General features: G+C 38.0%; 1 protein-coding gene across 5 annotated transcripts in view; it reads right to left on the bottom strand.

The window, feature by feature from the left end:
• Positions 1-661: 661 nt before the first annotated feature.
• The window catches only part of SPATA6 (spermatogenesis associated 6), a 46,064-nt gene continuing 19,816 nt past the window's right edge, over positions 662-26,909 (bottom strand). For 4 of the 5 annotated variants that reach the window (XM_069788790.1, XM_069788788.1, XM_069788789.1 and 1 more), the window contains 5 exons: positions 25,603-25,643; positions 23,750-23,925; positions 14,428-14,527; positions 10,559-10,647; positions 662-6,734 (listed from right to left, as the gene is read on the bottom strand). In XM_069788790.1, coding sequence (XP_069644891.1) covers positions 6,569-6,734; positions 10,559-10,647; positions 14,428-14,527; positions 23,750-23,925; positions 25,603-25,643 — 572 coding nt within the window. In that variant the 3' untranslated portion in view covers positions 662-6,568. Of the gene's footprint in view, positions 6,735-10,558; positions 10,648-14,427; positions 14,528-23,337; positions 23,591-23,749; positions 23,926-25,602; positions 25,644-26,909 lie in introns of those variants that run through there. The other variant, XM_069788791.1, reaches the window with a different exon arrangement.

Raw genomic sequence — 26,909 nt, 5'->3', positions numbered from 1 at the left:
ACAGGAGGGCACCATCAGCCTTCAGATTTCTCTTTTCAGTACCAGGCATTTAAACAGCAGAGAGTTATTTTCCACAAAGCCAGAAGATGACAACAAAGAGGAGTACAATCCCTTCACATGCCCATCTTCTATTACTCACTTTTTTTTTTTTAATTTAAAATAGCAGATCAATGCAAAATTAAAAGCACTTAATGCTTGTCATTTCCAAATGGCTTGGGTTATATCTCAATCTTCAGCACTCATTTTGGGTGTAATACCAGGTAGCACTGAGGGATGCATCACTTTATAGGCTACGCATAAGCCGCAATTAAGGAAAATCCTCAAGTACACGAGAAACCTCAATTTTGATTGGCCAATTTACCATAACTCACTGATAATTCAAATCACGAGTATTATTCAGTGTGTTCTTCTCCCTGCTTTTTTCATCTCTTGACAAGTTTACAAAGAAAAGAATGGAGCAGAGCTTAGCTGCATTACATCCAATATGCTGCCTACACAAACGCCAGAGAAGCTAAATGAACCCCAGAACATATGGCACTCTGCTGACAGAGCTCAGAAACTGGTTCTGCATGAGCAACAAGGAACATCTTGAAACGCAGAAGACATATGTGTTTTAGGAAGAAGATTGAAGTGTTTCATAATAAAACAGGACAAAGTGAAATACAAGTGCTGTATAAAATTTTAATTAAAAACTGGTTTTACCCCTCAACGTGAATATACAATATGTTTCCCAGATGGATTTCATATTTAAGTATTATCCAAACCAAAAACGTAAATGAGACAAATAAAGCCTTCAAAAATGGCACAGAGGCTAAAATGTATGTAAACACTAGATGACTGTGGTGAAAACAAGGCAGGCAGGGAAAGCAACCTCTTAGCAAATGTTTACTACTGGAGTACTGAATGAAACAGTTCATACAACTATAGTCTTACTAACAACACAATTAGCTAAACATTCAAAAATTCAAGTCAGTGTAACAATTCAAATATAAGCACTAGAATTCACCACCGTTCAGCAATGTAAATGGTGCTTTTGTTAAAAGTTTCACTGGTTACTTTATACACTGATAATTCATGGGATACAAATACATAATCCATGGCATGCCATGCATCAAACCACTCTCAGAGTCTGCCCCTGCTTTCAGCCTCCCACCCCCACTTTGTGTGAAGTTCTGTTCATTCAATGGCATCAGCTCTACAGGGTTACCTGACCACAGAAAAAAATTTTTGTGCCGTATCCTCAGGATCAGTAAATTCTTATGAACCAAGAGGGATGTTGTTTTGCAACAGCAAACTCCTTTCCCTGAAGAGGCGAGAAGGCAGCTCAGATCACCACTTCTCAGAGAAGTTGCTGAGAGTTCTTTGCTAGGTCAGAAGAAATCACCCAGAATTGAATGGAAATACATATGAAGAAAAAGCACAATCTCCACATTGATCAAGCAAAAAGAAAGATTACAGTTCCTTTATGTTGCCATCCAGACAAATTATCACTGCACCTCAGAGAATTTCTCACTGAAGACAAACAGGGAACAAACTGCATGTCTTTGGCAAGCCAACACTGATAACAAAAGGAGCTACAGCCTCATCTTTTAAGGGCTTTGGTTGATGATGTTTTGAATTCCACGGAGAAAGCAGTAGAAACCAATGCAATCAATGGGGCTCGTGCTTAATGTTTCACTGTGTAATAGAAACAGGAATATTAGGTGTTCTTGATCATTTCCCACAACACTGGTTTATTTGTTGAAACTGAAAGGAACCGGGCAAAGACTGGTTCTCTGCTGCTACCAGAGACCATCACGTAAACCAGACGCCATTTCTGTCAGTGAGGTAGCTCATTAAGATCACCCACAGAAGTGCTGATCTCGTAGCTTCAATTGTTTTCACTGGAACCAGGAAGCTAAGTTTCACTGATTTGAAAGTTTCCTCAAACTCCTTGACTACTAAACAAATCTCTTGAGGTGCTCTCAGCATCCTGATAATGATCACTCCATAACCACTGAAGTTATCAACACCATGGCAGGCTTTCCTATGACCCAGAGATTCCACAACAAGATTTATACAGTTAAATTTATACTTTACTGCTAAAAGGCTAAGAATTTTGTTGCATAGTTCAGTGTTTCAGAAAACACTTTCAAGCTTAAAAATTAGGAAGAGCAGAATTATGTAATAAGCTATTCCTTGCACACGGACTGAAAAGGCAGAGATTCCTTCTAACTTACTTTCTCTGACAAACCTATGGCACACCACACAAACTCTTCCACCGTCAAGCTGCACACACCATTGCACCCCTTGCTCCTGGGGAGAAGATGAGAACAAATGATGTGATAGACGTTAATCGTGCTGATTAGTACACATAGCAGACAGCACTAAGACATCAGGATGACAAAAAAGTAATTTGTATTAAAAAAAAAAAGATATCATGAGAGCAATCAGTATGAGTATGATGAACCCAGATCATGCAGGAGACAGAAACTAAGTAAGATACCAACTGTAAAGATTAGGTCCTAAAAGCACATGTAGTAAAGCAGTTCATTATCTTTTTCAGCCGTCTCTTAGATTTAATAGATTTCTATCTTGGTAAGATTAAGACTTGCTTAATAATTGTCTGATTAAAACATAATAAACCTGGGAAAATTAAAATAAAGCCTTTTTAGTAACTGGAGAGATGGGACTTTCCAGCCAGGCTTCCACAAAATAATTTCTGTAACATTCACCTCAGGATCCCAAAGCACTTCACAGTCATTTAATTAAGCTTCAGCAGAGCACAAACTCCCCGTTTTACAGCTGAGGTAACAATGAGGAGGAGTTTGGAAAAGACTACTTAATACTGAGCAGAGCTAAATGTTCTGTTATTTTACCCCCAAAACAGACTCCCAACACCTATAGGTAGATTTCTTTTCCCCCCTCACTGTTTTGGTAGTCTCTGAAGTAATAATAAGATTCAAACATGTGATGCACAATCTAAAGAACAGCCCTCATCATCTTCCAAGCTGCTCAGATTTGGAGTATAAACACTGCTGCCCATCTATCTTACAAAGCTGCTCCTACCTGTTCCCATTATTCTAGCCATCCCTATGCCTCTTGTCCCCAGTGGACCAATTTAAGCTTCCCTTCTTCTAGTTGAAAACTTAGATAAGGCAAATCATTAAAGAGTTTGACATTTTTGCCTTTAATCCACAACAGGTCAATGACTGATTTCCAAAGCAACTACTACTCAGCAAAGGATTTGCATTTCTACTGAACACAGGCAAGTAGTTTGTCTAAAGCCACCCCAAGATTCTAAACTATACCAAGTTATTTGTAGGAAAGAGAGAAGGGAGCAAGTAGGAAGCAGACTCTGACTTATTAAAATGAAAGTGATTAAAATACTGATTGCATACTGCAAGCAACACTGCATGCTGAATAGCATTTGGTGAGAATACTCATAGGTTATAATAACTTGGGGAGGGCAAGAGAAAGAGACGGACTCTGCAGAAAAACACTAATTCGTTCTTAATCTAGCCCATTATTTCTAGATTTCCTTTAGGAGGTAAAATGATGGGGGTCAAATTATGCCATCCCACTGTCACTAACAGACCACTCTGTGGATGGCAAAAGATAAGGAATGAGCATAGAAAATGCTATTTAAAGCTCCACTCAGGAACCTAGAAATTTGCATTTGATAGAAGGGATTTAAATTGTATTAGAAGGCAAGGTGCACTAAACAATTACAGTTTATTACTATGTTGGTTCACTGCCTGAACCTATACTTATCACATCCTGCAGTAGCAAAGGAGCAGCAGTGCTCAGTGCACTTGAGCTGTATGCATATTAATAGGAGGGTTAGCTGAGCAAACAGGGAAGGGGCCAAATGCTTTTGAAAACAAAGTGGCTTGCAGATTTTATGGACAGATCGGAGTAATTTGGGTCTTAAGTCACATTTCAGAGAAAAGTTTTCCATTAACCAGACCGGATTTCCAGCCCAGTGCTTGAAAGAGAACACTCTTTGCTGTATCACAGCATATAAGCTGTGGAACGACTCTGACCCAAGAGAGAAACACATATCCTGCAGCAGCTGATTCAGAAAGACATAATACACACCATCTCCCCTCATAGCTGGAGCAGGGCCAAAGACACTCATAGTCTATCTGCTTCACTTGTTGTTATGCTGCGTACGAAAGCTACAGTGAGAATATTCATACCAGTCAAAATTCAATATATGACTTTTTTTTTCTCCCATGCAGTTTTCACCTTTGATGAAAAATTTTTCATCTTTGATGAAAAAACTGAAGGTTGCCATATCACCATATGCTTCCTTTCTTTAGCTAGGGTAATTAAACAGATATACCCCAGCCATTCCTCTGGACCCCTCGCAAACATTACCCTGTTTTTTCACAGTGGCCTCTAACCTCCCTCATCCCCTCCTTGTGTCTCGAATTCATGGCAACTTGTGTCCTTACTCATACATACAAAAAACCCAAAGCCTCAGGATTCAGGCCTTCTTACACATTGAACAAACAGGGACTAAAATCTGCTGGACAGCTGGGGAGGGAAAAATGGAACAGTACTTCTGTGTCACAGAACCAGATTAGGCCAAGGGGGAGCAGCCAATCTTCAGAAGACTGTAACTTTTACTAAGCTATGACACTGGGGAGGGAAAACACACAGAATATTGAATGAAAACTGTGGGATACCATGAGAAGAACACTAAATCTTATGGCTCAAACACCTACAGGAAACTGCAGCAACCTTCAGATTTCAGTAGATTCATTTTAAACCAAAAGCTTGGAAAGTATCTCTCCGAATGTGCCCTGCCTATCTAGGATCCATTTGAATATACCTACTTTCCTGAACAGCAAGGAGAAAGAAACTATCCCTTTATGGACTAATATGGGGTCACGGGAACAGGCTAATGAATGAATACCAGGTAACAGTAGCACAATACTCCACGGCCACCATGCCTTCAGTGGCACAACTCGGGTAAGTTTTACTTTTCACTTCTGCAAAAAAAATGTACTATTACTTCATAGAGTGACTCAACACTTACCCACAGCATTAGACTGTGCAAGTAATGCCCTTTGAAAGTACTAATATGCTAAATGGCATCAAGGACAGGAAGTTATCAGTGTTAATCCACTTCAACTGGTTTAACAGTTACAAGGAATAGAAATGTCTATATGCAAGACACTTCCTCTGAGAGTCCCCTTTCCTGAAACAGAAGCGCACAGCCTTTCAGCGTGCTTTCCCACTAGCATAATTGCTCACCAACTGCTTTCTCAAATCAATTATGTTGTCTCAGCATTAAAGGATGGAAGGCAGAGTAGACCAACTTTTTGTTTATCTAGGCATGCTGGCAGGTTACAGTCATATGTTCTGCCATCTGTACTGCTAGCTTTATCCTTTATCCAATCATAACAGGTAAAATGGCATTGGTGTAACTGAATCTGTTCATTCAGTCAGGGAAGGAGCCAGAACAGGCATTTGGTTTTTCCCCCATTCTGAAAGGAAGCAGGAGATGGACACTCTTGCCCTTTTAAAACATTCCGCTTTTCAATAGATGGGCAATTTGCCCCGGTCTGCTAATGTGGGATCTGTTCAATGCAAGGCTGAAAAGGTTCCATCCCCAGGGAAAGCATCGAACTGCTGATGAACATTTGGTGGCCTTTAGCAAAAACGATATGATTTCTGCCAACAGGATCCCAGCAGACTGGGAAGGACAGGCTCCAAATTAGGTGGGATTGTGATGCAGGAACTTCAGAAGGCCTGTATGGGATATATGAAGAGCTAGCTGACTAGCTCCAGTCTTTCCCCCTCTGCACTCCTTTCTTATTCATATTTTTTAAAATTACAAATATATTGGCAAATGTCATGGTTGCATTCAAGACAACCTGGAAATTTGCAAATGCACAGGGTGCGCAAAGATAACCTTTCTTCTGATATAGAGGCTGCTGGGATGGGTGGGTTTCTTTTAAAATTAGAAAATTTGTGACTGAAGGTGCTTGAAACCACTTTGAAAGCATGTCTATAGATCAGTATCAGAGTTTCTGCCCGTCTCAAAAATAAACAATCCAAGGCAATTTTCTAGAAAACAATTCCCTTTGACCCTGATGGGACACTTTTAAATCAACATTCACATTCACCTTCCTCTTTAGACCCCCTCTCTGAACACTAGGACATACTGCTTCTTCAACCAATTCTGTTTATGTTACTAAACAGCTTTAATTATTTAATGAAAATTGGCTGCAGCTGAAACCTGAGTTGATGTCAGACATGAATGTCCAGTGGACCTATTAGTCTTCAAATGACTATCTTTTCGTAGTCTCAAAGGAGCAACACCATCTTGCTTAATTGTGAAGTTGCTGGTTTTTTCGGTTTGGTTTTTTCTGGGGGGGGAAGGAGAGCAGTGGGATATTAATAGTTTCCTTTTGGCAAGGCAGGCCAAAACCCTGTTTCTCCAAAACCCTGCCTAACCATAATTACACCTTAAAAATAGAGTACAAACGTTTGTTACATAAAAATAGGTTTCATTACAAATATGAACACTGTGTACTGTGCATATCCAGGTGAATTGCTATCAGGAGTGTGTTTTTTAGTCTGAAACAGTGCCAGAAGCTTTTCGATACATGTTTCTATATATTTTCTCGAGACTCTCTTCAAAGATTGCTCTGTGAGGCTTCCCTTTGTACACAGCTGCACGACTAGACCAGTATTCACCATTATCCAAGTGAACAGTAGTGTTCTGCTGCACTGGTGAACTGTCAACAGAAAAAAGATAAGAAATAATGATTAAATCAAGATAAGGAAGAGGAATCAGAACCACAAAACCAGCAGAAATCCAAAGGTAGAGCTGCTAATCACAGATTACCTTTCACAAATTGATAAAAAAACTGCACTGCAGCTCCTTCTAAGAAATGGGAGCCCCACGTTATTCATTCACACAAATGCTCCCCCACTTATCTGAGTGCACTTGATAATACCTCCCACATAGAAAGAGAATTAATTTTCAAAGAGCATGCAGTAATTTTGCTGTATTTTGATAGGCAGTGTGACTAGGCACTAAGCCTATGCAAGAGCAACACAGTAGGATTTTTCTGTCCTTTGAAGGTCAAAACGTAACCACAAGCAGCTATTTCAATATGAAGACAATCTATCAGAGGTATATTAAATTACTGTGGTTGCAGCTGTAAAGTGCTCTATCAGAAGCATCTTGGATTAAGTATTCTACCAAATACATTATGATATAGTGGCAATCGAGTGTTCCTTCCCCACCCCATCTTCTGTGTCACTGTTTTAATACTAAACACAAATACAGTCTCATATTTCAGTTGCTTTGAGAAATTATTTCCTAGATCTATGAAGTGAAATTTATTCTCTGAAAATCATTACAAAACACTGACAAATCTGAAGTATGTATATCTAAACTTCATGACTATTTGCCTTCTCTTGAAACTCTGAAAACAAAGGCTTGTGTCATATAATGAAATGAGCCATTTTCCTGTAATAAAGCATGAAACAAGTAGCTCAAAAATCATAAGAAAAAATTACTATTGCGGTGACATTTTTCACATCTGCTCAGAGATTTAGGCACTTAAGATGCTTAAAAATTAGGACTGGGTTATCTTCAGCCTTTCGTGAATGTTCTCAGTCTGGGAAATGAAACTGGAAATGTGAAGCTTACAATGACCATCTTCACTTAGGAAATGGATTACATTTCACAGGGAAGGTTTACATTTTCTTATATACATATCATTTATTAATCTACAGCCAAATCAGTACTTAAAACTTTGTCCTCAAGTTAGTATCAGTAAACACCTGTGACAAAACTGAACGAAACCTTATGTCAAAGGACTCACAAATATACTTCTAGCTAGCTGCATCAAAACACAAGGTTTTCACTTTAAGAAAGGAAAATGGTGAGGGAAGAAGATGAAGGTGTAGGATCAGCTTTCTAAATTCACATTTCTAAGCTTCCACTGTCCCATGGAAAACAAAAGAAGGAATAGCTTTTGCTTTTAGATTTCTTACATTCAAATATTAGGGTGACGCCAACCTATACCGCATAAAAAAACAACAAGAAGATCTCTGTGTGGCTCCAATATTAAAAAGGGAGGAAGGCCACTGACACTTTTTCAAAAAATCTCCAACATTTAAAGTCAGTCGGCAGCATGAAGCAAATGTAAACCTGTTTATCATCCTGGAGAGGGAGGACTGTGCTTCACAGTTTGGACACAAAGAAACCAACCTACCAAACAGCAGAATCAATAGAAAAGTTGTACAGGCCTGTGTTAAATGTAGACAAGTCAATACCCTGGGGACCCATCAACAACTGAAGTTTTACCTCCTCCTTTCTGCAGTTTGTTTTACCTCACTTCTGATGGAGCATTCTCAGGCCAACAAATAAGCACGGCACCAGGAGCAGCACTTGTAATGATACAACAAACAGTTCTGCCACTCTTTTCCTTGGAATCCATCTCCTGCAGTCAGCCTTGTGCTTGCCTTTTCTTCTACTAAAAGCTTAATCTACATACAGACACTCAAAACCAACCACTTAACTGCAGTAAAGGAAAGACTCAAAAAACAATAGTAACTTTCACAAGTTCCTTATTCTAGTACTGACAAAGACTTAAAAAAAGACATAAGCTTCATTTTCCTTTCTCTTTTTGGAGGGTGCGTGTGTGTCTATGTATTTCCACTAGCCAATCCTTGCACATGAGATACTTAGCACTAGTGCGGACAAAGATACAGCCAAGCTAGGGAAGAGTCCCTCTCCTGTCTCAACTGGAAACCAGCTGACAACCTGAGCTAAGCAATCTGGGAATTACACTCACAAATCATATTAACAGCAGGATTTCTGCACGCAACTCCCTGCTCTGAAATACCTGTCATATGCTTTTGTTCCCTCATACATCTCCTTTAAGAGTCCCAGAAGTTCTTTTCTGAGTGAATCATATACTAAATATTTCACAAAACACAGACCTTTTCCTTACTCCCAGTGGTTTTCAATCATCTATCTACTTTACTGCCAACATTTGGTTGACAGTACCATGTCCTTCTATGAACTCTGTCTCTGTCCTTGTATCCTGTTTATGAGCACTGTGGCAAACACTCAGCAATCAGACTGTCCTCAAGTCCTTTTATGTCTCGCCCTTCAGTGAATGGGACTAGTACTGCCAGCCTCTAAATCCAAGGAGCGGTCCTCTCCCAACTTGAGTGCCGCATTTCATATCCCATCACTTCATGATCCTGTAGTATTAGGGTTTGTTTTTTTCTTTTTTCATGGTCTGCAGCTTCAGCATCAATCTCAAAGTCCCAAAGCTGCCTCAAAACAAAAACTTGCACTTTCTCTCTCACAAACACATCCCACACAATTTAATTGCAGCAGCTGTCAGGACAAAGGATAAGGGAGCAAAAAGGCTACATGCAGAATACAAGAGTGAGCACAGGTATAGAAATATTAACAACTTCAGAGTAGCAACTTCACATACATGTGAAAATCTGACTAACTAGAACCCTTGCACAGAGGTGACTACAAATTACAGGAATTTTAAAAAAAGCCAACAAATCATAAATTTTAGAACTTTTTAGAGCTCACTAATTTGCAGGTAGAATTTCACTATGATACCTATATTGAATTACCCTTCTTTCAGTGGTATACAGTGGTGATTCGGGAAGCATTTGTTACAAAATATAGCATCACATTTAATTATTAAAATAAACCCTTTTTTTCCTAATGTCAAGACCTCTCGAATTTAGCACCACAGTTCTAGGACTTCTCTCTTAATATAAAGAAAAACAGAAAAGCTGTACAACCCAAAAAATGTTTTACATTACTTAGTATCTTTCCTCCAACAAGTACCCAAAACGTTGTACAAAATACTGTGCACATACACAGAGAACATCAGTATTGATAACTTCTACTACAGAAGTTGTCAAAATCAATTCAATTGGTGCCTTTTAAGTAAAATATTCAAATGAAACCCTAGTCATATATGTGAGGAATACACAGAATAATTAACCTACATAAACCAGGTTTTCAAGATCTCAGGTTTTCAAGATGTCTTCTGAAATACAGCATGCTGAATCACTAAACCATAGTCTATACATTTGCTTTGTTTTTTGAAGATGCTTCTCTTTTCCAAATATGTGTTTTGGAAAACAAAGAACAAAACAAGAAAAGAGCCACAAATCATATGACTAAATAAACTTCAATTTATTTTTGCACTCCCATAGTTTTAAGAAAAAATAATCAATTGGTTATTTTTAAAGTGACGTTTGCTCTCTGGTTGATGAAATCCAAAAAGTACTGCCCAAGGATCATTTTCATGACCAGGTCCAGTTTCAAAATCAGTGTTTTATGAAGACTATACTGACACAGTGCCAAATAGCACGAAAGGCATAATTATAGTTAACTGTATTTTGCTTTTAGGTGAAAAACCTCGGTAGGACTAACTCCTACAGAAGCCTTTTCCCAGTGTAATATATTACATAGCTTAAAATAGGAAGAGAATTTTTTAGCTAAATTTAAAGGGCAATATCATGAGTTTGACTGTTCTGTCTTGGTCAGAGAAAAACTCCATACCTGCTCTGCAGTTCACTCATGGATAAGAGCGATCTATGCGAAGATTCTCTTGTCTTAGTGAAGTCTCCTTTTGATGAGTTACTCTCATCCTAAAAAACCAGAAATCAGATTCTCATTACCTTGGTTTCTGATTACAATGATCTCATTTCAAAAATACATTCTTTCCATTTAGTAGAAGACTATTAAAGTGCTTACATGTCTTGGGGGAGAAAGGGACAAAGTGTAATGAGCCAAATGCCATTTATGAACACTTTTAATTAAGTTCAGTACAATTCAGCTAATAATTTTCAGGTAATAAACTGGAAAGAATTTCTAGACAGTGTAGATCTAGAGAACTATGCAGGCAGCACAAGCTTCAATAATCCCCAACAAACACATTGGTGAAACACTATGAAACCTACTGATCATGCCTTATTTTCGTTTCTTGCAGAAGAGGGGAAAAGAACCTAAACCATTATTTATTAGTTTTTATAATGAGCTATTGTTATCCATTTAATGCATTTTGCCAGACAGAAGCACTCTACACATCTGAATACTTCGATTCCATATACAGGGCTGAGAACATGCTTACCCAACTTTAAAATATATCTATGATAGACTTAATGACCCTTCAGTGGTATTCTTAAGAGTTGCTAGAAAGCAGTCTTACCTTCCAAATGCCACCTAGACATTAATTAACCCATATTTGCCCTCTTAGATAAGTAAGAAACAAAACACCTCATGTGAAGGGAGCCAGTTGCTCACCTGAGACAGGCTGCTAGGAATTCCACCACACACAATCACGTTCACTCTACTCTGAAGAGCAAAGACACTACTTAAGAGGTGATACTAAGTGATCTTTCAGCAGAAGCCAACTGTTGTAAGGATTAGTAAACAAAATCATCTTTCATGCCATGGAAATAGTAACTGGAAAAAAAGGCTGTGCAGTAAAAATAATCATCACACTTGCTGGTAACACAAAACTGGGAGACAAGACAATAAATATAGTGGTAGATGGAAATAAGATGCAGAGCAAGCTGAACTGGAGGCATACGGATGAGGAAAAACCCAACACAATCTATTGTGGTGAAACAGAAGGTAATAAGTGTGTTTGTAAACAGAAAAACTCTCTTCCTTCAGCAGTCACAGACTACAAAGCACTGAAGAGGAAATGGGGTACAGCGGTAAATAAAACTCTGCAGCATTTGCCAGAGGCAAATTATGTTCTGGAAAACCAAAAAAGATGGAAACATTATGATACTGTCAGAATGTCTCAGCAGAAAGCTACAGTGGACACCCTAAGGAATCTGCAGGAGAGCTCCAGTCACACTATTTTTACAGAGCACTATGGAAACGAAATTTTGGAAAACACAGCTGGATGCTTCTGGGAATGGTTATTTACCATTAGGCTCTTTGGAATGAAACAGAATAAGAGATACTTTTTAACCTTTCAAAGTTTGGAAGAGGATCCAGACTGGAGCCAAAATCTACTCACCACATTGCCAGTGCACTTGCTTTACTATTCCCTCACTTTCAGGATGACCTATTTACCTCATCCGTCCACTGCGTAACAACACAGCCTAGATTTGGGGCCATCTGGGGAACCACAACCAATCCTGGTGTATTTTACAGTACTAACTGCAAGTAGACCTGATGATTTTTTCTTTTTTAAGCAGGTCAGCTGCTGTTAGCACAGCTTTCACAAGTTAGCTGTACACAATTACCAAACCATGAGACTTCTCTGTACCATCCTCCCACTCCTTTTGCTCAGTTGAAGAAAATGGAGTGAGAAGAATGGTCCTTTTCCAGCATTGTTCTGACCAGGTTGGTAATTAAAGACTCAAAAATCTTACCCAATACCCTGATATCTAGACTTTTTAGGGCAGAAACATGAGGTTTTCCAACAGGAGAGGAAAGATTAAAGCATCATCTCTGATGATTAATCACCTGTGAGTATTCAGCAAGTGTTTGGTACTGGAAGCGGCAAGGTGTGCTAACAGAAAGCCAACAGAAAGTACCATGCTTCAAGAATCTAACACCATGCTTGCAAATTCATGGGCATCTGTGCAACATTGCAGTAACAAGTGAATACTAGCATATGTGTAAGTCATTCTGGAGTAGAATCTTTTAAATTATGTAAGTAAAATAAGTAAATAGGAAGAAAATTATCAAATTCTCCTTTACCCATTATTATATTTAATAGTCTTTATGACTGTATGGAGAGACCATGTAACCAGCCATCCAGCACTCCTAACAAACTAGTATGTCTTTTATTGTAAAGTCATGGTCTACTGTTCAAGGAAAGTAGTCAAGGACCACTGGAGATAGCTCAGGATGTGCAAACTTTCATTATATGTAGGTGCTGGACCGTCATGAAATCCAATTTGTTATCTTAAGTTCATTGAAACATCAGAGAGGCATTTGACATGATTTGTACCTATTTTGGAGTGGCTGAAACACAGAAAAATGCGATGGGCATCTTCTATTTGAAAGGTAGCAGTTCACAAGATCATAATGTTTGTATACAAACTCAGGGAGGTACAGCATGAACTAGAGCAAACAGTCTTAGTATGCACAAGAAAAGGTTTTTCAGAGTTTAAAATAAAAAGCACCACAACTAAACCCCAAATGAAGATTAAACAGAAATGAGAAAATAATCAGACTAAGAGAGCATGCAGGCAACACAAGGAGTTGCCCACTATGGCTAAATTTGGGGAGATAAATAAATAAATAAATCAAGACTTCAGAGCTAAGACAGATGTTCTTCAGTACATCTTGCAGCAGTGGATTGAGACAATAACCTTCACTTCTGCCCCAGCCCTCTACCACGGGTTTACTGTAGTTAGTGGAGTCACCGCATCCCAGCCAGCACAGCTCACATACCAGCGTACTAGTGTTACGCCTGCTGTTTCCGTGCTGAAGTAGGAGGTGGGGAGGCCAGGGGTCTCACACTCTTTATCACACTTCCCACTGATACAGTAAATTACATCAGAGGGGAAAGGTGGACGGTTGGGGACAGTAGTAACTTAAAATCGCAGCAACATTCAAAAGCAGATTTCTGTCAACACTCCTTTTTCTAAGAGAAGAAACTGAAGGAAAAAAGATGTCTTTCTCCATTTTGAGGGACTCATGTCTCTTCTAACCAATCAATGACATTTGTGTATTAGATTGTCAGACAAAAATAATAATTTCATCAGAGCTCCTAATCTTAATCTTACCTACCTTTCATCCTTATATCCTCTTATCTTACCTTTCTTTTACCTCACCTCACACTTAAGACCCTAAGTTCTTTCCAGATGAAGAACCTTGTTATTCAGTTTGTACAATGCTTTGGCCAGGGAGATCCTGTGCCACAACTGGGTTCTGAAACCCCTAATAGGAAAAATTTTTATCTGTCTAAAACCATACTTCAAAATTCCATCAGACTCAAGGACAAAATATTCTGATCCTGGGCATAATCTCATTAAAGGGCTCTGTTCATTGAAAGCCAGGTAATTAAGGGAAAAAAGCACACATCTGAAGAATAATATTAGCTCTACAAACAGCTGGACACAAGCAGCTGCTGATGTGCAGCTGCACATGTTAAGCCTTGATGTTCTGCAGATCTGTAACATATTTTTTGCCCAAACTGGAAATGGAGAACCAGATATAAAAAAAACTTTAATTGTCCTCAATAACCTGTGAGAGGGTTACCTAGACCAGATAAAGGCTACACATATGGGGGCTACTGAAATCAGTGTGAAACAGTTCAGCTTATATACTGAATCCATATTTCTACAATCAGGGTTGCCTCAAAGGACAACATTATAATAAATCCAAGACTGTAGGCACAGTTCTCTTCCTCAGTCATCTTGGAGAAAAGAAAGGATTTAGTTTGCCATCAAACTTACAAACACTAGACGCTGTCTAGCACTGTGTGTCCTTAAAATATTTTTCACTCTTTTATGGATCTCATCTCCATTTGCTGGTGAAGGCCAACCAGAGCTAAATCTGCAAGAGGAAGAAGAAAAACAAACAGAAGAAATATTTTCTTATTGAAAAGCTCAAACATGTTTTTGACTCAGATTATTATTTTTTTTAAATTATGAAGCATGCATTACTTCCTTCTATTTGGAACATACACAGTGTTTAGATCTTATTCTTTTTCTCCCCTGGGGTACAAGTAAAGAAACATTTCAAAGCAGCACGTAAACGATATGCATCCATGATACCACCAGAAGATGCAAAACATAGAAAATGTTGGATGATTTTGTAGCTTGAGTAATATTTCTGTAATGTTTGTATTGTCCCTACAGAATAGAAAAGCTATACAGTTATTCTATTCCCAGTGATCAGGTATCATTTTGCTCTTTTTAAAGGAAGTATTACATACATGAAATTCTTTTCACTGGAATAAATCAACAGGAGGATAACCCCAATGTGTGCAAATTGGAAAGCCCATGGAGTTAAAAACCGTCGAATTCACAATCTTTATTTCACAAGATGGCACTGCATTTTAAGTTGCTTTTTTACATTAAAAACTAGGTAGCTTGCTTGATATGAGTGACTTAAACCCAACAGCTACTTTTGGATTTTACCCTTCTATGTTTTGCAGCACTTTTTTTTTCCACTGGGGAGACAAAAAAAACCCCACTGCTCATCCTTCTCAGCAAGATCAGAAGCTGACAGAAATTTCATGTCAATAGTTATTCTTAGACTGTTAAGGGAAGCAACTAAGATTTTAAGAATAGGATCATTTACACACCAACCTCCACATGTTAGTATACTCAAAAATGTATTATTTAGAAAAAAAAAATCAACATAAGGAAACAATTATTGGGGAAAAGTTATGAAATGTTTACTGACACAATCTCATCACAGTGGATAGGAACAGGGCACCAAGTCAAGATTGTGCATCTTCATTTCAATGTTTCCTAACTGAGAGCCTGACTTTGCACCAAGAGAATAAAAACCTCATGATGCGGTATCATCCTAATATTAATACGGGTCGCCAGGCAAGCTGCGAGCTGGCAAGCCATATCACTGCAATTTGAGCTAATGGAACAACAGCCAAGAGCAGTACTGGGCGTCCATATTCTGGGTGGATTAGGAGCACAAGAAAGTGACATGCTTTGGTAGTTGGCTTCCCAAATTTGATGCGGCAGAGAAACTTCATGACTCTGAACCCTGAGATTCTACAGTCGGCTCTGGATGGGTTTGTGGGACTGTGACTTCTCTCCAATTTATCATGTTCCCTGCATTATCCACTCTATCACTCTGAAATCCTCAATCGTATCGTGCCTGGATTAGTTTACCTGCACCAAACTTCCAGAAATTTCAATACAGCTAAAGAACTGTGCAGCTCCTTCCAAAAAGAACAAACCAAGTACACATAGAAAGCTTCAGTCCAAAACAAGTAGCTTGACAATGTTAAAATTAATGGAAGCAGGATCCTGAAAATGGGAAGTGCCAGGCTGCCTTGAAGGTTACAGGCAGGGCTGGGAGCACTTTGCAATCTTTTGGATCTACTACCAGAGAGAGAAATACAAGTAGAAAGTGACCAGCTCTCTGCTTTTGAGTAACTTTCTTCTATTTTCTTGTATCTAATCAACTTATTTGGACTCACTTATTATTGCTTACCTTTCCAAAATATCTCTCTCTGTTCTAAGCATCCCCAATATTTTCAGCCTATTTATGAGTTTCCTTAAATCAAACCATCATATTTCTGAATGCTGCTATTTTTCTTCAAGAAAGGGTGCCAAGAAATGACACAATATTGGAAGGATGAATCATATAATCTACAGGGGGATGTATTTTCCATAATTCTAATGACATTTAGCATTGTTTATCTTTGGATCATTACAAGCAAGAATTTTCACAAAGCTGGCTATAACATTCGTATTAGCATCCTGAACATTTACAATTAATTTTCAAACCCAACAGCATACACAGCAAATCCATACTGTTCAATTCTTTTGCATACTAGAATCTAACGATCTGTTGCACTAGAAGTTCTCACATAACTTCTTCTAAAAGAAAGCAAAATGGTTTGTGAATTTTGTCAGGGGAGGAAAGCTTTGCCTTTAAAGGAATAGAAGTCTAAGTCCCTTAAGCAGGTAGAAACATTCATTTCCCTAACAGTCAAATCCCATCTGATGTTCTGCATTACAATGCATGTGCTCTATCACTAGCAGTGATTTAAAAAAAAAAAAAAAAAAAAAAATTATTTTTTGTTTGTTTGTTTGTTTGGTTTTTTAAAGAAGAGAGGTAAAGGAAAGGGGCGGGAGTGTACTATCATCTAGCATTTACAAACATTTACTAATATTAAAGAACCTCTGAAATGCATGTTTAAAAATCTGCATCCTAGATGCAGTAAGAGTGAGTCATTTCCCATTTGACAAATAAAAGATAGACCCATGAAGTCATGGCATTTTCTCTTATTTATACAGCAGCTGCTATTCTTCCAACATCCAGGTTGCTGGCACTGAGAAGAGAAGTTGGAACAGATTGCCTTTGGGAAATAAATTTTATGAAATTCGTATGTAAGATTTCAGATCATTGTTATTAATCTTAAATTTACAAATATCCTTGGAGATAAATGTATTTGCTTTTGGTAAAAAGAAAACCCAGCTTGCTATTGTATTCATTTAGAAAATATGTGGCTATGTCTGCAAGAAGAAAAAGAAGATTTAAGTACCTAATTCAAGAACTATTAAATTTCTTTCTTCAGGTGATTTTATTGATCAATCCACTAGTGTGCGCTGTGGTATAAGAAACGTTAGCCACTCACACATATCCCAAACTTAATTTACCGGAAAAAAAAAAAAAATCTTAAGTATGATTAAAAACAGTATCAGCTTCTTTTTAATTAGCTTTTGTAGTATTGTTATTGTCTAATTTTAGTACTAACTATAGAGTCTAATCCACATTTAAAGTCATAATGTTAATATTTACATCAACCAAAACTCAAAATAAAATCATGCCTGAAATGTGACAACCATAATCTGAAGTGAAACCTTTTTATAATATTCTAACTCTCCTATTGGAAATGTTTTATAATACTGGCTTTATAGCACAGCTTCTTAGAGTATAAATAAAGGGATTCCATTTGCCCAAAATCACCAATAACGAGTTTTTAAAATGACTAGCTACTTATTTATGTGATTAAGGTGTCACTATCATATTGCAATGTTGAAAGGAAAGTCATTTCATTTCAATGACTGTTTGTCCTGATAAATGAAATAAACTTCTACAGCTGTATTCTTTGTCATACTTCCAATTTTCCCTGGGACTTGCAAACATTCTGCAGTTACATCAGTTTAAATTGTTTATTGATTCCAATAGATTGTATAAACACTTTGGAAATATAGCTCAGTGACCTAGAAAAAGCCAGATCAATCAGAGAACTTCTCAAGATTAATTTCAAAGATGTTGTGTCGAGTCCGATCAAGGAAACAGAACCATTTTCCCTTGTAATGTGACTAAAGGCATTTATTTTCTTTTATGAGATAAGGATTTTTTTAAGGTCATACAGACAATATCTACCTTGATATAAAAAAAAAAAAAAAAAAAAAAAAAAGGCAGCCAAGCAGGCAGTCTAGATCTTGTGCTAAAGATTGAAGTTATTTTCATGTATAATTTTATCTATTAGGATGAAATACTCCATTAGAAATACAAACAGGATACATCCACCCATGTACTCTAGTCAAACAGCAGCTTGCAAACTTGAGAGCTGTAATAAATAGGAATTTTCAAATGTCAGACAATCCAATCATCTACTTGCACATAGCAAAAATGTTAATATCACATTTCGGCAGGAGATACTAATACATTTCATATCAGTAGAATTAATGCAAAAGCCTACTGCAGGATATTTGCAATGCCTATCATGACCCCTTCCCCCACCATCACACCTCCTAGCCTTGTGAACAACTCAGTGCATGTGGCCCCCATGAAGAATTCATCACCTTCAAAGACACAGACTTCATGCTGAGCAAAACCACACACAAGGACAAACTATCAGAGGACAGAAATCAATGAAGTCCTGTACTACCAGATTCACAATTGGAGAGAACGCTACTGTAATTGGGAGAAGAGGGAGAAAGAACTCTTAAAGCTAAGTATAACCTGAAAAAAACACAGTCTGCAAGAACTTATACATGGAATGAGAGATTTTCAAGAAAAACAAATACATTTCATTCTGAAATAGAAAAAAAATCTCACAGATTTTATATCCAAGTAGGCATTAATGCAGCATTCACAGTAAGTGGAGAAGTTGCTTTATTCTCATGTAAGAGGCCATGAATGGTAATTCAGTACGATGAACTTGGTTCTCAGTGCATACTGGTCTGTATGGAGGCACAATAGAAAGGCTAGGCTACGCTTCAGAGTTTTACTGGTCTACTTAGTAAAGGATACAATTTTGGTTTGCTTTTTCTTAAAATGACTGATGGCTATGAACCTTAGTGTAGATGCTGTGCAACAGTGTTCCAGAGACTATATTGGTACATACGAGTTCCCAAATTGTTATGAAAATACACCAACATAAAAATTCTTACATTCTCACAATATTTGAAATGGAGGAAGCAGGCTGCTTTCACAATGCCAGGATACCACTATGAAGCAGAAACAATTACACACAGAAAAGGCCTTAAATCAAAGCACAGAAGCCTAAATATTTGGAAGCAGAAGCTGACAGCTTAGCTGTGTACCCATTTGCTCTCCCTCCTCAGTAAGAAATGAAAAAAAAAAAAAGTAAAAATTTTTCATCCTTTCTACATAGTTTCTCTTACTTTCAAAAGCCCTGTTTACAGTTAGGCCTTGAAGCACTAGAGATACATTCAGTGCTGAGTTTTTAAATTAGTAAATGCTTTCTTTTCCCTCCTAAGTTTCATATCTAGCCCTTAAAACTGTGGCAAGATGCATCATCCTCATGTAAAAAGTGAAATTTAAGCGGCAGACAGCTTCTGAGATTTCAAGGAATGCCAATACTCTAGCTGAGCAGTTGCCTCCGAAAGGTTGAAGTCATTCTGGTACTAAGTAATTAGTATCTCATAAACAGGCTGCACCTCCTTATTCTCTTTGGAAGCTTTTCCATTACCTTCTATCCTCTCTGAATTTATCAATTTATACACAAAATGGCTTTGACAGCAATCAGTTTCAAATTCACTTACCGCTGCAGCAAAATCAACCAATGAAGATGACAAATAGCATGGATGTTGGTCAAAAACATGAAACAAGGCTTAGGTACTGCTCAGTTTTGCAGAATATAGCATGAAATAACTGATCTTCAAGAGCGATTCCAGAAGTTAACTTAAAGAATGCAAAATAAGTAAACTTCCCCAAGAAGTGAGACTGATAAACCCAAAAGATTCAAGAACAAGCTTACTACCAAACTAAATTCCAAAAAATCAGAAATAATGACTTTTAAATGGCTAGAAATAGACAGGAAACCTAGTTGTAGCCTCTCCCTAAAGCAAGCATTTTTTCTAAAAAGTCTGCTAAATTTTTCAGTGTTCCACTTTGTAGTAGAAAGTTCTCAGAACGTAAACATACACTCTCACAGAAGTAAACCCTGTCTTCGGATGCGTGCCACTCTCTAAAATACTAGGTGAACTACCTGTGTCTGGATTTGGCTATGCAACAAAACTAGTACCCAAGATCCTGGGATGACACATTTCAAGATCACTGAAGACAAAGCTTCTGGTAACTGGAATTTTCAAGGACTTCATGTAGGATCTAGTATTCCATTAATATCTAACTATTAGTATCTGTCATTGTATCTATCATTAGTAATATAATGCTGGTATTTCCCTAGTACTTGGAAAAAGTTAATATAGAAAGATGGTAGTAAACCAATAGAGGAATATTACAGAAGGGCATCTGATCCAGACAGTTCACCTCTGCCTTACTTCAAACACAACTTCATTTTTTGTTAAATTTTATAGTAGGGAAGATCACATATCAGCAGTATAACTAGGAGAACATAAAAAACAAGACATCGAGTTGAACTTCACTCTGGAAACAAAAGCAAAAGCCTGCCATTTCCAGAGTAGAAAAAATAATTCTTTGATCCCAAATGCATGAGAGGTAGCTTTGCCTCTCAACATAACAGAAATGGTCAAATACTCCTACGATTGTTGTAGTCTCTTGAGAAAAGGATTTCTCTTGTGCCAGCACATAGCTCCATTCAGAGGACTTCCGCCATTACTTTACAGAATCCATCTCACTATTTCTCCTTTTCTTTACGAAAGGTACTTTGCTACAGGTTTCAGTGCTGCAAGGAAGGCTTAGCTTGTAAGTCCCCAAGAAAAACACCATCTTCTAGGGGTACATGAGGATGTATATGCATCATGAAAGCAAGGACTGGACTTGAATTTTGCTTTCCTGCAGTATCATTGAGAGAATATAGTGCTAATGCTCTTTCACAAAGTACACAGGATACTTATCTATGCACAAAAGGATACTTATCTATGCACGAAAAAACAGACTGTGGGGGCAAGTCAACTGCATTGACACACTGCTGGCCACACATCATAGGCAGGAACCAAAGAGTGTGTATGTACCATTGGTCTGCACAGGAGCTAGAATCAAAATGGGAAGTGGAGTTGTACGGCCATGTCACTCTGCTGACTGTCAGTTTGCAACACCAGCAAATGCTTTCCTTAGGTAACCTAAATAATGAGAAATGTAAAAATAAAGTATGAAAAATAAATATTCAAAACTTTGCTGCCTTGTTCAACAGTAAATCTATTTACAGTTCTGCTTCTGGCTCAAACCCATTGGAAAAGGGGAGAGGATTGATTTGCAGTCTCTCTAGCAGGCTTACAGAAAGGGACTGGAAACTGCTAGAAAGGATACAAAAGGGCTCAGAGGACCTTATGCAAGACCCCAATTTCTGTATCACTGAAACGTATTGCAGTGGTTTAACAACTATTCAGCAGGGCTCTAGGAAGTACTCCCAAGAAGGCAGACATTCACTTTACACTAATTTAAAAAAAAAAAAAGGGAAAAAAGGAAACTAAAGGTTGAAGTGGGGAGTCAAGTTTCATATTGACTGTGGGTAGACTAGCATTAAAAAAACCAGCCTGGATATGCTAAGCTCTTTGTCTTTGTAATTCAAAATAAAATTGAGGAAATAAACACCAAATACTGTGAGATAAGACTCTATATTCTTGCAAATACACTAACACTGATATACTTTCAGTAGTACTGATTTTCTCTGTATTTCTATGATCTGAACAGCAGCGTTTGCATGCATTTCCAAACATTGACCTCTGATCCATGTTTGTCATTCCAAGTATAACTCAGTCTACAGTCAGCTAAAACCATTGTTATCTCAGCAGCATGAAACAGAGATCAAATTTTTTAGACTATGCCCTTTACCTTCTCATTTTGAATTTTTTCTGATGACAAAGTAAATGCTTACATCTTTAACATAAAGAGATGTAACATCTCTAAAGTGCTGAGAACATTTGTTCTAATAAGAAGAAAAAACATAATTTCACAAGATCACAAATCTCTTCTGCAGAGGGGCTCATAAAGAGAAAAAGCAAGAACATTCGGACAAGCTCAAGATTAACTGGCAGATGACTAAATTACTATGCATGTAACAGCAGCTCACAACATACAAGACTTTCCTGCTATCAATACAAGGGACACTGTCAGCTTTAAATATAAGGCATTTTAAAATTTACCCCCTCCTCCCCAAAAGGAATCCAGCTGAAAAAAAGATTAAAAAGTCACCATTACAATAGCTCTTCCCCAGACATGGGTAACTAATGCACAAACATTGTCAGAAGAGATTAAGAGAGTAGGGAGGTAGAGAAGATGACAAAGAAACACCCTCCAAACCCCAGATACATCCTCATCTCTGTGTAACAGTTCTCAAGAAATACTATTATACAGACCAACAAACAAGCAAGTTTTCAAGCAAAGGAAGATGTTAAAACACCAATTTGATCTTTATGAGTATTAAAAATCCAACCCCCACCCACCATCTGTCATTTTTCTTTTTAAAGAAAAAAACTGAGACAATTTTTCTATTTTGAAAAAAAGCATTACGCTGTGGGTAGGCTGTAAAATGCACCCTGTGAGCATTGACCAACTGAGGTACCAATGGTAACAAGGATGAAACAGCCTGGAACAAGTGTGATCTAGCCACCAAAGTACACCTCCAAGCAGGGCCTCAGTAAACACTTCAGCATCTAGGACAGGACATCAGTTTGATTCTCAGCTTCTCCCAATTATTTAGTGTTATTTGCTTATTCAGGCCCAGCTTTGTATATTGTTTTTCTGCTCCCAGAAAGCCATCGAGTAACTTACTAAACTGAATGTACAGTAGAAGCATTGCGCACCAAGTACATGTTGTACTCAGCAGGAGGTAGGGAATGCTCTCCTTGAAGGACTGGAAAACTTAAGCATGAAAAATATCTGTTGCTTTTTGAAATTTCTTCCATCCCACCCTCAGGAGACACCCAAGCTGTGGGGTTTGCCCAAAACATTAACCCAGGGATTAAAATCTACTGAACAAAGGAATATTAGAAACTGTCTCCACCCCAACCCCATCATGGTCAGTGGAGACTACTAAGAAAACTAACTTAAATACAGCAAGTAATATACTCACAGTTGCTGTAGAGGCTCACACTTCAACTCAAACACAACAAAGTCTCAGGATGTCAATAAAGCAGAAAGATTGGAAAATAATACACTGACTAGATTAAAGCTAGCCCAAGCATGTTACGCACACTAGTCTCATATGTGACTACACCACAGTGACAAGTATGTGCTTACAAATACGAGTCAAGAGTCAGAAGGAATAAAGGTTTCCAGGTACCTGCCATAAAGCCTACTTGACATGTACCTATATTTACGTTCCTGAGATTCTAATCGCCTCTGAAACAGTGATTATTTATTTATTTAAGTATTCTCTGTTTTAGATGGACATCGGCAGCCTGAAATCTGGGACTTCATTGTTTCAGAGAAGGTTAGCAACAAAGATGTCAAAGATCCTTTTCATTGCCGTGTTGTTAGGATTGTATTCATTAAGCAGAGAGGTGATGGCAAACACAGCACCTGAGGAAAAGTCAAATGACAACATAGTTGTTGGGGAAAGATTTTTCAGTCTCTTCAGCCTGCGTACCTCCAAACATGCAAACTATAGTCATGCAAGTACTGTTAGCATCTGCTCATGTTAATAATTCCAGAATTTCACAAACAAAACCAAGTCATTACCTTTCCCTTAGAGAAGATCGATTTAGCACAGAACTTAGAGAATGCTTCTGAAATGCTGGAGGTGCTGAATGCTCTATTGAAGCAGCAGAATGGTACTGTCTGTTGAGCGGATCTGAGATGCCATCCTCATTGCAAACATCAGAACTGTCAAAGTCTTTTCCATGAGTAGATTTTGCCTGTAAAAAAACCCACCAAACCTTGCTAAATTTTATTATGAATATCAAGATGTACAGTTTTCATGTTTTTATTTTTCAAACCAAAAGGTTAAAGGTTGCACATACATGCAGGAGTATCTGCCTGCTGGGGAAAGAACAAGGACCCTCATTTCATAGAAAGAGCCCTGGTCTAAATTAAATCAAGCGTGAGAGGACTGTGTTGGTATCTAACACATTACCTTATGGCAAAGTCTACTGTAACAGTCCTTTTATCACCTTTTCTGACTGCACAACTTAAAGGCTCACCCTTCCCAGGAATCTCACAGATTCAGAATGATGCCTGAGTCTAAACAACATGAACCTTAGACTTTTTTTCCCCTCATGATTTGTTGTTCCTCAAGGGAAAACTCAGGCCTATCTACTCATCTTCTGCTCACTCTTCACTATACCAGTTACTCCTTCCGTAGTTCCTATTAACCTGAAACTTACCACTAAAATGTCTCCACAGGTTACCCACTTTTACCTGGCATGGGGATTGTTACGGGAGCTGTTTCTCAAAGCTGAGGAAAAAAACCAAAACCCACAACAAAACCAGACCAACAATAATCAGGTTGCAGGGTTTTTTCCTCAGCTTTGGGAAACAGCTCCTCTTAAACAAAGCTATATAATATTTCTGGCAAGAAAAAGATACATTCTCTTCAGCCCTGATTTTGTGAGAATCACAAGTGATTAGTGTCATCAAGAACATGATGAATTAACCTGTAGCTCAGCTATCTGCATTCTCCAATGACTGCTCCTAAAACCTACTTTCCCGTTGGGGGTGGGCAGAGGGATGGGGGAGATGACACGACCTTAAAATAGCCATCATTTAAAAAAAAACCACAACAAAAAAAGACATATTTAGCATACTTAGCAGAAATTCTCTATTTTCTTTTCAGTTTCTCATTTAAAGCCATGGAACAAACCCGAAGTGGCACAATATGTTAAACTTACATGGTACGCAAAACTGCAATCCTTGGTAACAAAAGTTTAGACTGTGACAAAAGTGTGCTTAACATATATCAAGGTTTATCCTTATAATTCCCCTTCTTTCCTCCTCCCTGTTATCATCACTTTTCCTAGCCGTCAGGAAATCTAAGAGGGCATACATAATTAAATGCTTAAACCCACAATTTCTACAGTACTTCAGGCAAAAACAACTAAATGAGGATGGAAAGAATAAAAACACCAAAACCCAAGGGAACCCCGACATTAATCTTCAGATCCATTTACTACACAAAGCAGCTAAAATCTGAAAAAGGAAGGATGCGAAATAACAGAACAGTGGTTTGCCAATTGTACCAGTGCTACCTTTCGGTACAATTCCAGAATGAAGTGTGCTCTCAGAATAACTGGGAAGGCAAATGCAAACTGCCTTTAAAGGTTCTTCTACAGCCTTGTCACAAGCATTAATGCTAAGGAGAAGCAAGTTCTGTACCTACAGGCATGAATATCTTATAGAGTGTTAAGTTTCACATTTCTATTTGTAAATAATCTGTCAGCAGGCCTAAACTGGGTTAGATCAGGTTTAAAACATCCCTTTTCTTGCTTTTGATGCTACGGTAGATAAAATTTCAAAAATACCTATGCAAGACAATCCTTCTCAATCAGACCTTCCCCCAAAAAAATGTGTAAACAATAGCACTTCAGAGTACTCACTTTGGCTTTCTTGGGTCTGTAGCTACCGAGAAGAGAAGGATCTGGAGAAAGAAAAACAGGTGCATCCCAGAAGAAATTCAAAAGAAAATCCAAATATCCTAAATTATATGTAATCTTTTACAAAACAGCTTACCGCTCCTCCCAAATAGTACTAAAGCAATTTATTACTATTATCATTATACATTGTGAAATTCTAAGCAGTCTCCTCAGTATATTTCAGGAAATCACTTTCTTTAGCTGAAAACAATGACTTCACATTTAATGGAATACAATGTTTATAATAATGAATCAGTGTATGCACCGTCTTCTGCACAGACAGAAGTGGCACATTTTGTTAAGCTATTTATTGCCTAAATCAGCATAAAATCAAGCTGTACCACTCCCCAAAATTCTCATGTACATTACACTACTTTGCTAATCTTCTCTGAACAAGCTTCCCTATGACCACCTCTCCCTCCTCCTGTCACCTCTTCATTCCTTCCTTCACCACTGACCCACAAACACGAGTATGAAGCACATGGAAACATACGTGGGGAAACTATTAGGTCCATATGGGGTTCAGATATTTCATCAATGTCAATACACACCTCATCCCTGAGGGACTGACATTAAATTATGTCTGCCTTCTTGATCAGTTATATTAGTCTCTACTGAACAACCCACACACTGTGACCCAAGCCCAAAGCGGTACTTCTGTGCTGTACAGCAATGTAAAGACACCCCTCTATTAGCTACCTGCACGAAAACAAGAAAGGACTAAACTGTACTGTCAGTATTAAGATTTCTAATCCTAGGAATCTGGTTTTTTTCAGAACTTACAGTTAAGCCTTGAGACACAGGCAAGTGACCAGTGAATCCTCTGGATATTAATAGTGAGGTAGGTTTCGGTCTCCTAACTACTGGCCAGAAACCACCAACTCATTTTGGACGTATGCAATGGTATCAGGTGATAACAGGTCTGTTGTTACATTATCCAGCTACTACAGATTGGTAAGTATGAACACAAAGGGAATGTGAAATGTTTAAAATCCTGCAACCAGTGCTGCTACAAAGAACAAATGTAAAATAACAAGTTCATAACGATTTGCTATATAACAGTTTATAATTGGTGAGGAGGCACAATAAAAATGAGGCAGAGCACACATAACAAACTAATACTGATGAGACTTACTAAAATCTTCATATTGTCAGACGCATGCAATATAATCAAGTTTTAGGGTACTTCCTTAAATTTCTGGTCCCACACCTTTTATTAAACCCTCACTTACTGACACCAATGAATGCTGAAGCAGGTATTGGAGCACATC

Source organism: Haliaeetus albicilla, chromosome 8, assembly GCF_947461875.1.
Source record: "Haliaeetus albicilla chromosome 8, bHalAlb1.1, whole genome shotgun sequence".
Classification (NCBI taxonomy): Eukaryota; Metazoa; Chordata; class Aves; order Accipitriformes; family Accipitridae; genus Haliaeetus; species Haliaeetus albicilla.
This window is presented reverse-complemented; position numbering and strand designations above follow the sequence as displayed.